Source organism: Rhipicephalus microplus, chromosome X, assembly GCF_043290135.1.
Source record: "Rhipicephalus microplus isolate Deutch F79 chromosome X, USDA_Rmic, whole genome shotgun sequence".
Lineage (NCBI taxonomy): Eukaryota > Metazoa > Arthropoda > Arachnida > Ixodida > Ixodidae > Rhipicephalus > Rhipicephalus microplus.
This window is the reverse complement of record NC_134710.1, coordinates 92,393,799-92,406,465: the sequence shown is the minus strand read 5'-3', so window position 1 is coordinate 92,406,465 and position 12,667 is coordinate 92,393,799. Positions and strand designations below refer to the sequence as shown.

The 12,667-nt window shown below is 42.3% G+C and overlaps 1 protein-coding gene across 1 annotated transcript in view; it reads left to right on the top strand.

The window, feature by feature from the left end:
- The window catches only part of Nsun2 (tRNA (cytosine(34)-C(5))-methyltransferase Nsun2), a 109,957-nt gene that overhangs the window by 29,061 nt on the left and 68,229 nt on the right, over positions 1–12,667 (top strand). Inside the window, exons 8-10 of the mRNA XM_037427405.2 lie at positions 1,120–1,175; positions 10,324–10,398; positions 11,260–11,390. Of these exons, the coding sequence (XP_037283302.1) occupies positions 1,120–1,175; positions 10,324–10,398; positions 11,260–11,390 (262 nt within the window). The remainder of the gene's footprint in view (positions 1–1,119; positions 1,176–10,323; positions 10,399–11,259; positions 11,391–12,667) is intronic.

Sequence of the window (12,667 nt, the reverse complement as noted above, 5' to 3'; positions counted from 1 at the left end):
GCAATGCAAAAGGGAAGTTAGGAGTTATGAAGGCAGTCTAGTGGGAGTTCTCTGTGGTGATTGTGGTGGCATGTACATTGCCACTTTATTTTGGTGGGATCCTGGTGTAACTTTTGCTGTGCATTGCACTTCCTGTGCTCCTGGTTTTGTCTAAGTGGTGCATGACCACAAAGTCCCTCTAAAGGAACATTAGTTTGTTGTCATTGAATAATGCATGCTGGGAGAAAAAGGCTATTCAATGTATCCAGTCAAATGACTGCTTTTAATACAGACATTTCTTAGCTCACTCTTATACCAAATTACATCAACGTCTACGAAGTTAGTGGGCCCGTCTGGCAAGCACAAACTGCGTGCTTTTTGCCATTAAAGCATTCGATACTCAGTAGTCATGAGCGGGGGCTGGTTCTTGTGCATTGACTCCACTTCCCATATTTTTATGTGTGCAGTGAAAGGATATGCTTGCCAAGTTACTTTTTTCCCTCTTTTTTGTGTTATAAATTTTACAGTATTCTCGTTGTTTTGGGAATTTACTTTCTTTGTGTGTGCGAATGTGGTTAATAAGCACTGTGTGGTCATTGGAACCTTTATACTATGTGGCATTTACTAATGCATTGGTACTACTACCTGTGATCATGGTATGAATTGTGAGGTTTTTCTAAAATGAAAACCAGTAGATACTGAGGCCAAGGAACGTACAGGGAACATCAATTGAACTGTTTTAAGTGTATTGTAATAATTCTTATATAGATGTGAAGAAAGTAAAGGGGATGAAAAGACAATTTGCCGCTGGCTGTGACCGAACAGGGCTGTTCGGTCACAGCCAGCGGCAAATTGTCTTTTCATCCCCTTTACTTTCTTCACGTCTATATCAGAATTGTTACAATACACTTAAAACAGTACAATTGACGTTCCCTGAACGTTACTTGGCTTCATCAGCTGCTGGTTTTCGTTAAGGTTGTGTCACAGAAACAAGCCTTCCATAATTGCCTTCGTTCATTCAAGGTTTCCTTTTTATAATACATTTGTCTAGGCTGATAGAATGTCAGTTTTCACATCTGAATGCTTGTTTTTTATAGTATATAGTGCTTAGTTTTTTCTTTGCATGTTTTTTATTTTTAGGATGGAACCCAAGAGGTTTTGAAATATGACAGAATCCTTTGTGATGTTCCTTGCACGTGAGTATGTATTGGCATAGCGCAAGATAGGTTAATGTAGTTTTACCTTCAAATATTTAGTTTGGAAAATATGCCATTGCCTGGTTTGGGCAGTTATATTTTGATCACTTTAGGAAAGTAGCATTGCCTTGTGGGAGGTTATGACTCAGCTCTGTCTTTAGGGGGCTCTTAGGAGCCCTGTTGGTGTTGACTGCACCATTGTGACATGCAGGGGGGGAGTAGGGAGGTGCTAGTATTGATTTAATGTATGCTCTCTTTGCTAGCAAATTCAGGGGTGGAACAGGTGTGTAAACTGTGTCAAATTGTGCTGAGAGATGTCCTTTGTGCCATCCTGCTTTACCGTGGCATTATGGGGAACAATTTCTCCAAGCAAAGCACATCAGTTGCCTTATTAGTTAAACCGAAACCAAAACCGAAAATGGACTGCCATCTACGCGGAGGTGAACTGAGCACCCATACTCATGCATAAACTCAATTCCACCCACATTCTGTTTGTTTGTCATCATCATTCTCTTTGTTGTTGCATTTTGCTCTGGATGAAGTTCTACCTAATATTCTCCTGCTGTAGAATCTTGTTTGTGCCATCCTGGCACAAATAAACGTTGTACAACGTTTATAAAACCTGTTCATTTTTTGAAAACTTCGTGGTGTTGCGCAGCGTTGCTGCAAGAGATGGCTGAAGTGGGGCTGCTGTCGCAACGGGCTTCAGCCAGTTCAGCAACGTGCGCCAGATCAAGTGTGTGTTTGGCTGCGGTTGCGCTGTCTCTGCGTGTTGCAGTACGCACACTGAAAAGATTTTGCGTGCTGTTGTGTTCTATGTAGCATACAGGTTTGTTTGTTTGTTTGTTTGTCTGCAATGCTGACTAGTTGGGTGCTTGAAATCACAAGTGCCTATAGCACTAAAAACTGTCCGAGACACTCGTGGGCTGCTTGTGCTTCATGTTGCCGTACGGCATGATCGCCGTCTTTACAAAAGGCTGTTGAATAAATAGTGAGTTTGTGATGTGCATTTTTATGCCGAGGACACCTGTAAAACATGGAGCCACGTTGTCGATGGGGAAAATGTCAAAAACGCTCGCGGTAATAAAGTGGAGTCTTGTGCAGGAAGGGGCGCCGAAAATTTTTCCCGACCTCCTGTGAGATCTTCGGAGCCACAAAAAAGATTCCAGATTGAGGGAGGATGGTAAAAAAAAATGTTTCAAGTGTGGTAAATTACCACGCGAGCCTGAAAACTGCGTGGATGCGGCAAGCGGTGCACTCACTTCGAGCGATATCGAAAGTGTCTGTTTGCCTTCTGCGGGTTGGCGCAGCACTGACGGCTGTTATAAAAGTGGTCGTTTTGTGGCCTTTTGTGAAATAAAGGCTGAAGAGTGTACACTAGTCATTGAAAAATGCGTCGTCGCTGAAAATATGTTGGTGAGTGTTAGTGTGCATGGGCGTGTTGCAAAGACATTTAAATCTGACAGTATTGCCGTGCTTTCACAACTGACAGCATTGCTCGCGAGCATTGACGCACTAAATGTGTGCCCAGGCTGTGAAAGAGTATTTGCAGGGGCCCTACTTTGTGAAGGAAATAGCAGCTGCTGTGATAAGTGTATTAACGCAGAGTTTATAAGCTGCATGCTTTGTTCGTATGTGAACTTATCGACCTCAATGAGCTCTTTTCCGCAACTTGTGCAGATAAGCCAGCAAAAAAATTCCGTTGCGACTGGGCTTGATGGCTATCGAACTGTGCACATGCATAACTTAGTTGTATGCTTGCGAGGGTTGATTTCTGCAAACGCGCTGTGCCGCATAGACTAAGCGGCATGGCTAATCTGCACAACTTTAGTGATGTTCTTCTTGGCATTTTTGGGCACTTAACACAAACTATAATAATAGTAATAATAATAATAATAATAATAATAATAATTTCGACCATCTGGTGTTTACTGTACATTGCACAGTACACCGGCCTCTCGCATTTCGCCTCCATCGAAATGCGATTGCCGTGGCCGGGATTGAAACCATGACCAAATGGGCATGTTGCCTAGACATTTAGATATCACCACGCTTACACACCTGACAGAACTGTTCGCACGTGTTGAGTCACTGAGTGCGTCTCCGCAGACTGCAAAAGGAGCGGCTGCTGTGAAGCATAATTAAATTAAAGTATAAGCAGCATACATTCTTCGAAGTTGAAGCTCTCGATCCCAATTGGCTCCTTTCTGCAAATTGCACAGATGAGCCAGCGAAAAAATGTGGTCCCGACTAGGCTTGATCGCTACCAAAGTGGGACGCAAGACATGCAGAACTTAGTCATGTGCTTGCGGGGGTTTATTTCTGCGAATGTGTTGTGCCACATAGTCAATCTGCCTGACAATGTTGAGCTATGTTTTCTAGTCATTTTTCCAGCTTTTAACACTAAGTATAATAGGTAATGCGAAAAGTATAGCAGATCCTACTGCACGATTTGCACGGCTCTAAAGAGATTCTGCCATTACGTATTTTCACCGAACCTACCAGAACCTTTGGAATCTTCCTCGTTAGCTGAAAAAAAATTGTCTTCACAGCTGGTCGCTTAGACTATGAGCAATGTTTATGCCTGTTGTGCTGAACTTTACGATAGTCGCACCATCCGCCGATGGACAGGTGCCTGCTATTGGCCGCGAGATCTAGCAGAGTTACCGCCTGGCGGCGACTGGCCGAAGAGGCAAGGTGTGGATTGCTCCGTGCGTCGTTTGCTAGCCACGCCGTGTTTCTGTGTGCACGTACGTCATGCACGTTCTCAAAGTGTGCTTTGTCCGGTCATGTGTAACTGTAGTCATGTGTAGTCATGTGTAAGCGAGTGTAACTGTTTCTACGTATGCCTGAAAGGACGTATGAAAGCATTTAGTCTTGCTCGGCTGCTGATGCATTGTAATAAGATTGGGGAGTGCAATTTTCTAGAGTGCCGTTTATTGTCCTCGTACCCTTTATTCACCAGAAAAATTTCAGAGTGGGTGCCGCTTTCTGTTTCAAGCACATCGCAAAATGCTCTTGGCATCCTCTCAAACATGAGGACTAATAAATTATGTGTGAATGCAGCGTTTTACAGCGACTCCGTTGGAAAAAAAAAAGGGGGCTTTAGGCCATGCACTTGTGCGCTGTTGGTAGGTGTACAACTACAACACTGTAGTTTATCAATGATGTGAGAAGCCTCAGTTGTGTTTATCTGGCTACGGTATCATAACATGGAAATATTACTATCTCATAAACTGTGACACATCGGTACTAAAACAGAATTACTGTGAGCAACCGTGTGCTTAGACTTAAGAACGCTGTAAAGAGCCCAGACGTTGAAAATTAATTCAGACGGCATGCCTTATATATAGTGTCCTATAATTTCACTGAAAATTTCATCTTTTTTACGTTGTCTTCAGCATTTGTGTGGCATTGTTAGTGACCGACGGAAGGCAGAGGTAATTTTTCGTCTGAAAAAAAAAAAAAAATACTTAGGGTCTCATAAACCAGGCCTTTGTTGTAGATATTCAACGTCACGCTGAACGAACAACCACACACAGAAAGAAACAAATATAGACACCACAAGTGAGCGCCCGTGGTGTCTATATTTGTTTGTTTTTACGTGTGGTTGTTCATTCAGCGCGACGTTGAATATTTAATCAAGACATGCACCAACTAGCCCAACAGCGAGTTCTACTTTCTTTTAGCACTGTCTTGCACGTAATTCATTGATGAAAGCTTTCTGCTGAACTCTTATATAAGATTTTTATACTTATACTGGTGCAAGAGCATGTGTGTACACGTGGTAAATGCAGTGTAGCGCAAAGCGCTGTCAGCCACTAAGCTTGCCTGACTAGACTTATCAACTGTCCCAAATTTCATGGTCAACAGAATGAGAGAAAAAAAAAGCATATGCGTATAAGGTGCAAACAGTGGTACTGAACTAATCGCACAGATATGCGGGCTTTCTACGATCTTTCTTTCTCTATTTTTGTTGTATGTGAATGACAAAGGTGCAAATAAGTAGTTCAGTCATGCTACAGCAGTGCGTAGCTGGGCGGAACACAAGATAACCACGTACAAAAACTGTAACAAAGGTGTGCTTTAGTGCATAAGCGTGAAAGTCACCTAAGGTGAGCATTCTTAAAGACAGAATGCGCTTTACTCGCGGGTGATGTTAACATTGCATAGGCGTCGTGCACCGATTCAGTAAAGAAGAGCGTAGATATTAACAGTAAACTGTAGTCAACGCATTTTATCTGTCAACAATTGGCTTAGACCGCACGAAACGAAACGCCGCTGTGTGTATTTGTATACGTGCCGCCGACCGCCTATCCATACTTGCCCGGAGACGGTGCTGCCACTTATAGCCCGATCTCGCCACGAATAGTTCGCGCAACATGTAACACCACATAACGTGCTTTCAGACATTCCTGCTAATGTATTAAACCTTCACGATGAGTTAATGAGAAAAACGAGTCGTTCACGTCGTTGTTTTAAACAATTCAATATTTGCGTGGATAGCAGCTGCATGCGTCACTTTTGCTCGTGCTTCGTTGTCTGCTACAAGGAGCCTGTTGCTGCAGTAGCGCCACCTGGACCGAAAGTAAGTTGTGCACCCCTTTCGATGTATGGCGAAGGTGGAGGGTTTGGCAACTGAACGGGTTCTATAAACGTTGGTTCTGTATCTATTCCTTGTACTACTGTGATGGTGAGCTTCTTCAAAGAAGTTTGTAGGATTAAAAAAAACTTCACATAATTTGCATATTTTATTACCATATTTGTTGACGGTGCCACTTTTGACATTTCTTTTAGTTAGGCTGTTGATGGTGTCACTATGGACAATCTGTGATACATGTACTGCACTACACACGTGTACGTGTACTGTACTGCACACTTGGAGGGAAAGGTGGGGGGGGGGGGGAGAAGCAACAACAGCAATGTTAGTTACTAATGGCTAATGATTACCTGTTAGTGAAGACTTTTCCATCAACTCTGCACCACTGCAGTTCTAGTGCTTCCTACAGTCACAGTACAGCCTACAAGACAGCAGTCACATTATTGAGTGCCGAATGATGCAGGAGAAGCATTGTTTATCACTTGATAAATTTCTTGACATCTTTGCTGTGACTTCTGAAACTTCTGTTTGCTTGAAGCATAGAAAGTGTACAAGCAGCTGTTGTAAATCGATATTATATGAGCAGCTTTGTACCTCAATATGCTCGAGGGAAAGTGATTCTATTAAGAAATAATGAAATCGGCAAGGTAATTTTAATCTGAAATGCCACAATAATTGAGCAATGTGGCTGTCACGGCAAGTTAGACGAGCATCCTGAAAGGTGTTCAGTGCAAAAATAATGACAAAAATAATTAATGCCATGTCGTTACTTTTACGTTGCACACCTTTGAAGCCTTATTGATCAGCTGTTGTATATGTGTTGACTACAGTACCTAAATAAACCTACAGTAGCTGCTTGGGTAGTTCTTGCAAAACCTATTTGCATAGGCTTACATTAGTTTAACTATAGTTAAACTTTTCAGTTCGACCCATACTGAAGCTCCCAACTGGTGGTCATTTGTATGGTGGCCATACATTTTGGCCAAGACCTTTCTTATTTCGATAATGAAATTTGCCACCACCTTATAATTGGAACTTGAATGATTGACATGGTGCCCTCAGTTCCAACTACAATGACTGCCGAGCCTGTCTTAGTTTTGCCAAGAGACAGAGAAAACAGTAATCTTCATTTTTTTTTTTTAATAATATTGGTCAAGGAGTTGCTGCATGTACAAGTTATCAAACTGAAACTGCATTTATGGTTTTAGGAACAGTTTACTGTGAAAGATTGCATATTTGTCATCACAAGATGGCACCAAAGCAAGCTTTCTTGTGTGCTGGTGGTGGCCATGAGGTTTTCTTATTTAAGAGAATCCGGTCCTACAATCTGTGTTTAACAAAAGTATGAATCGACAAAAAGATTTATAAAAAGTTGTAATATTTTACTCCATGCAGTTTCTAGTTTAGATAAGTTGGAAATAATAATAGGACATGCTCCTTGCTTATATGTCACTGCTGTTTGTATTGGCCAGCTGAGGCATTCATTATGCTCCTTGTGTTCTCCGTCTTGTATGCTGTGAAAAGTAAAAGCAGCGTGAATAAGACGTAACGCAGCAAGAGAACTCACAGGATGGGTTCTGCCCTGTGTTACATATAATTCGTGCTGTTTTTACTTTACATAATGTGTGACCAACTGGCCCAGTGATCGACACTTCTTGTATACTGCACGATTCCAAATAAGAAATCGTCACTGCACTGCTTGTCTGCTTCATCTGTTCTGTCACGTGGACTGTTTCTTTTTAATGAGCATAGGACAGCTGGCTTAGCTAGAAATTTTCGCATAGTAACATATGCTGGCACCTGAAGGGACAGAAACTGATGTATGGGGCGACTTTTGCTACACATGTGCAGCAATTTATGAGCGATGGCATACACAGATTATTTCTGTTCAATATTTTTTTCATTCAGTCTCATCTTTAGGCAGGCTTTGAATGAGCTCTCTTCATTTAATTCAACCGTGCAGTTTATCGCTTGATTTGTCTCGCTGTGTATGTATTCCTTCATATCTTATGCTGTACAGGGTCTGCTCCAAAAGCTCCCAGAATTTTCGTTTTATAATAAATTGTTCATTATGAGTAACGTTTTAAAGTATTCTACCCCTGGTTTGTTGCACCATTGCCAACTCTTCACCCTATCATTGAAGGCTGTGGGGATTGACCCTAGCCCGTAGCCATTGCGTGGGCTTTTCCGCCTATATCTGCCATCTGATGTCCGAACATGACTCCTCTCCTCCGTGCTTCGTTGGTGCTGGGAGAGTGGGAGTGATGTTGACCTCTCTCACCTGGCAGCGGATCTCGACTATGGCGCTGCGCTCGAGTCTCGCGAGACGTTTTGCACGCGCGGCGGGAGTTAGACTCTCTCTAAACAGCTAATGGTAGGCACGTATTTCTTTTCCTCTTCGTCGGCTTCTTTGTTGATTGATATGTGGGGTTTAATGTCTCAAAACAACCATATGATTATGAGAGACGCCTTAGTCGAAGGCTCCGGAAATTTGGACCACCTGGGGTTCTCGTGCACTCAAATCTGAGCACACACAACGTGCACTCAAATCTGAGCACACAGGCCTACAGCATTTTTTGATGGAGACGAAAATGCTGTAGCTGCCACATCCAGGATTCGATCTCACGACCTGCGGGTCAGCAGCCGAGTACTTTAGCCGCTAGACCACTACATCATGGCTCGGCTTCTTTGTTCGTAGAGCGTCTGACGAAGTTCGCCAACGGTGCCTTGCGCCCACGGTGAACGCTTATTTTTCGTTGCCCCTTCCAAGCGCTAGGCCAAAGAGCACTACAGTGTGTTCAGTCACACATGATCATACTACGCCGAGCCGTACCTATCGAAGCCAATGTAAGCGGAGTTTGCCCTCACTCCAGCAATTGGGCCCTGTGGTCACTGATTGTGAGAGCATGCAGCATAGTCTCGAGGGATTGTTTCTCTCATGGACGTGTTGCCGTGAACATTTTGCCCGCAGAGACGTGCTCACAGCACCCTAGTGTTGTACTTTCACCCGTGGTGTGGATAAGCCTCTTTTGCTTTCCCGCTGCCTCTGCAGCGGACGTTGCACTTCGTTGTGGTGTTGTCGCAGGCAATAAAGTATTGCGAATCGTTTGGGAGCAGTATTGGGTACTTGCCACGCTGTGCTCAGCGCCTTGGTTGTCCGAACACGTGTGTGCAGCAGAGTTAAGGTCACGCGAGGTGACGGCAAACACTGCCCTGTGGCTCGCTAAGGCTGCACTCACTACACTACAAAGTGCCAACTGAGCCGTCAATGTGAACCTACATTAGTAAAGTCATTGCACATGCTTTGACCCTCTCCAACGTCCCTTGCTGTGTTCTTTTCAAAGTTCTTTTCATTATTGGGAACAAAAATAAATCCGGTTGTATCATACCAAGGCTGTGCGATGGCTGGGGCAGCGTTGCCAACTTGCCGCCAGAAACTCAGACAATGATTGCGGGGTGTGGCTCCTCATTCATCATCTCACTCATCAGGACTCTTGGCACCATTTTTGCACAGATTTTCCTCATTTGAAGATACTCTATTAAAACGCGGTGAATGATTGTTTTGGGTATTCCACTTTCCTGTATGATCACCTGAACACTCAATAGCTACTCCTTGTCTAAAACTTGATGCTTTTCTTACATAGAGTTGTTCGTTAGTATTTTAGACGGGCGTCCCAAGTGGCTGTTTTGGTTGTAAGACTCCAGACCTTCCCGAAACCTCTTGTGACACAATAAAGTTTCACTTTTTTTCGTCACATTACAGTAGAATTTCTGAAGTATTGCAAGCATCTTCACCTAGGTTTTTCTCGCTTTCAAGCAAAATTTAATGTAAATGTAACACTACTGCAAAGAGTAGATAATATATATTTCTTTCAGTAAGGGTGCAACATATACCTTTGTGCAATGTATGACCTGCCTCGACAACTGCCCACAGCAACCAAGACCAGACTCATTTTTAAGCTTATATACTCCACTAACTTTTCCGCAGAAACGCCACCTTGCGAGGTAGCATTGCTGTCCACCAAAAATAATTCCGGGAGCTGTTGGGACAGACCGTTTCTAATTATTTTCTGTGCATCAGTTTGTTTGCATCAGGTGACATTATTTTTCTTAATTTTACTGCTTACATTTTCAAGGCTACATATGCATTAGTATTCAGTCTACAAGTTCAAGAGTCTACTGGATGTCTAGTTGTCAGCGACATTAGATGCATCAATTAAAATGGAAATGCGCACTATTTTAATTCAGACCAAGCTTTATTATTTTTCACTATGCTTGGAAATTGAAATATATGGTTTGGTATTCAATATTTTAATGCTATTTTAATTGAATATTAGTGTTTGATTCTTCTGGTATATTGCGAAATGGTGCTGTTCCTATTACTGCATGCCCTTAATTGCTCTTATGAATTAAAGAATATTAACCCTTTCTATAGGCTTTCAGTCTTGACCATAGCCATTGTGAATTGTACTGCTCTACCTTCAAATTGAATGCTCTATATAAATGCTGTTTCAGAAATGTAACCTTGCTCTTTTGAATATGTTTCAGTGGAGATGGAACTTTAAGAAAAAATGTTGACCTGTGGAGGAAATGGAATGTGGCTAATGGAAATAGCATTCATGGGTTTGTAATTATTCGTTTTTCTTTTTTTGTAAGTTCTATTAAGAAAAGAAAGGTTTTCTAAGCTCTATTAAAAAAAGAAAGGTGTAGTTATTTAAATACGTTAAAGCACTATTCTTAAAGGGAGACCTGGAGAACATTTAAAAAAAAAAGTTGATGTCTAGTTAGTCCCTGTGGAACTTCACATACCTTTATTTGGCCCAGGCTACATTTGATAGTGTTGATCCCTCAGTATGGACCATGATTTGGTAAGGTTTAAAAGGACTCTAAAGTGAAAATATGAGCCAATATAAACTGGTAGTTGTAGTCTGTAAGTACTGCTATTAATATTGTTATTAATTTCACCACCGTTGGTTAATAATAAAAGAGGCAATCAAGGTGAAAGTTTCATTTTTAAATTTTACACTAAAATCTTTGCAGGTGATGCACGTATTTCAAAGTGCTTTTTCGTAGTATGGTAACATTTGCTCTATGAAGTTTGTGTTAACTCGGCTTGATAAGTCCCTGGCACCCTCAGAGGGCAGTATTCTTCATTTTCTCGTTATAGTTAACTGGGCTGGCCCCTGTAGAGGTCGTCGAAATGTGTGATGCCACTGCCATTGGTGCCGGAACGTGAGAGTGACGTAACCCTTTGAATTTTCTTTTTGCACGTTTTGTCACCCACGAAACATCTCTTTACAGTAAGCATGGTGAATTTGGTATTGTGAATGATTAATTTATTAATGGGGTGAGAAAAACAGTTATGTTAAGTGTTACTTTAAAGAAACCCTTACAGTATGTTCAATATGAATTTTTCTTGTGAATTGTTGTTTGGTGATCATGCACACCTCCATTTGATTTTTTCCTTTTGCTACCCTTATGCAGTCTGCAAGTTCGTATAGCACGCCGTGGCCTCGAGCTTTTGGTAGAAGGAGGTATAATGGTGTACTCAACATGTTCCATGAACCCCTTGGAGAATGAAGCTGTGATTTCAAGCATCTTGCTTCAATGTGAAGGTATGTTTGACAGAAGGAAAAAGCTGAGAGGAAATGCATAGTTATTTGTGGCAACACTCTAATGTGGAACCACAAGTGGTCCTTCGAGATGTGCATTCAGGCAAAAGCAATTACCCTGTGAAAATGACTCTTGTGTTCTTTGCCACCTCTTCTTTTTCCCCATCTTTAAAACAGTTAGTGCAATAAGGTCAAGGCTACCTTTGAAAGTGAAATTTTTTGGCAACAACATGCTGCACTAAGCTTGATAGCATGACCATGACCAGTCCAACTAAAATTTAAATGTATATTGGAGTTGTGTCGAATGTTATTATTACTGCATGACACCTGACGTGCTTGCATACAATACAGATGCAGTTTGTCTTTTTCGGGTTTTGTGTTTTCAGAAGTTGAAAAATAAAAAAATCGGGGTGTTACTTCTAAAGGAGAATAACTTAGTGAAAATCATGGCTTTTGCTTTGTGGCAAATTACTCATATGTATAGGGTTCCGATAACTGCGGCACAGCATAGTACAAGCATGCACAAGCACGAGGTATTGCTCTGCAGCTTTGCATTGAAGGTGGTTTAGTACAAGGTGTCCATGCTTGCCCTGGGTGCTAAAGCACCTTAAGGAAGTGCACTCTGAATGATTCCCAAAGTGGTCAACGGACACGAAGAAAAATGTGATCTTGGTCACGGGTGTCTGTCGATCAAACTGATTGATGCGTAAGCTCGGACACAAACTCGTCGATTCTGAGAAGGCCCCAGTTCAACTCGTGACTATCATAGTCAGGGTTAAGGCAGCTGTACATATTGTGCATTTTTCATACATTTCTGTTTTCTTATGCCAAGCTGCTCCAAAACGGCTTCGAAAGCTAGAATTTTGATCCTAACCTCAGCTTCAGTGGGAAAAAAGGCCGAGTTGACTAACAAGACACGCCCAATCGCATTTTTTTTTTTACTTTGCACTTTTCTGGTGACAAAGGCTCCCATGGTGCCGCCATGATCTCCTCTAAGCTGTTGTAAATATACGTGACCCCACAAAAATGTGCTGCCGTGCATCGAGCATGCTGCTTCTACCAGCTAGGCTGTGTGTTTGAGTGTCACTGTTGGCTTGCGAAAACCACAGAGTTGAGTGGTGAGTGTAGCGAGGTTGACTCTCAGGTTCTTTGATGTGCATAGCGCGTTCCTCCAGTCGCTGCGGTTTTCACGTCGATGCTGCTGCGTGCGCCCACCTACGCATGCGCGTTTGCCCATTTGTCGTGAGCAAGTAACTGTAAACGTGTAGTCATTTCTCTGC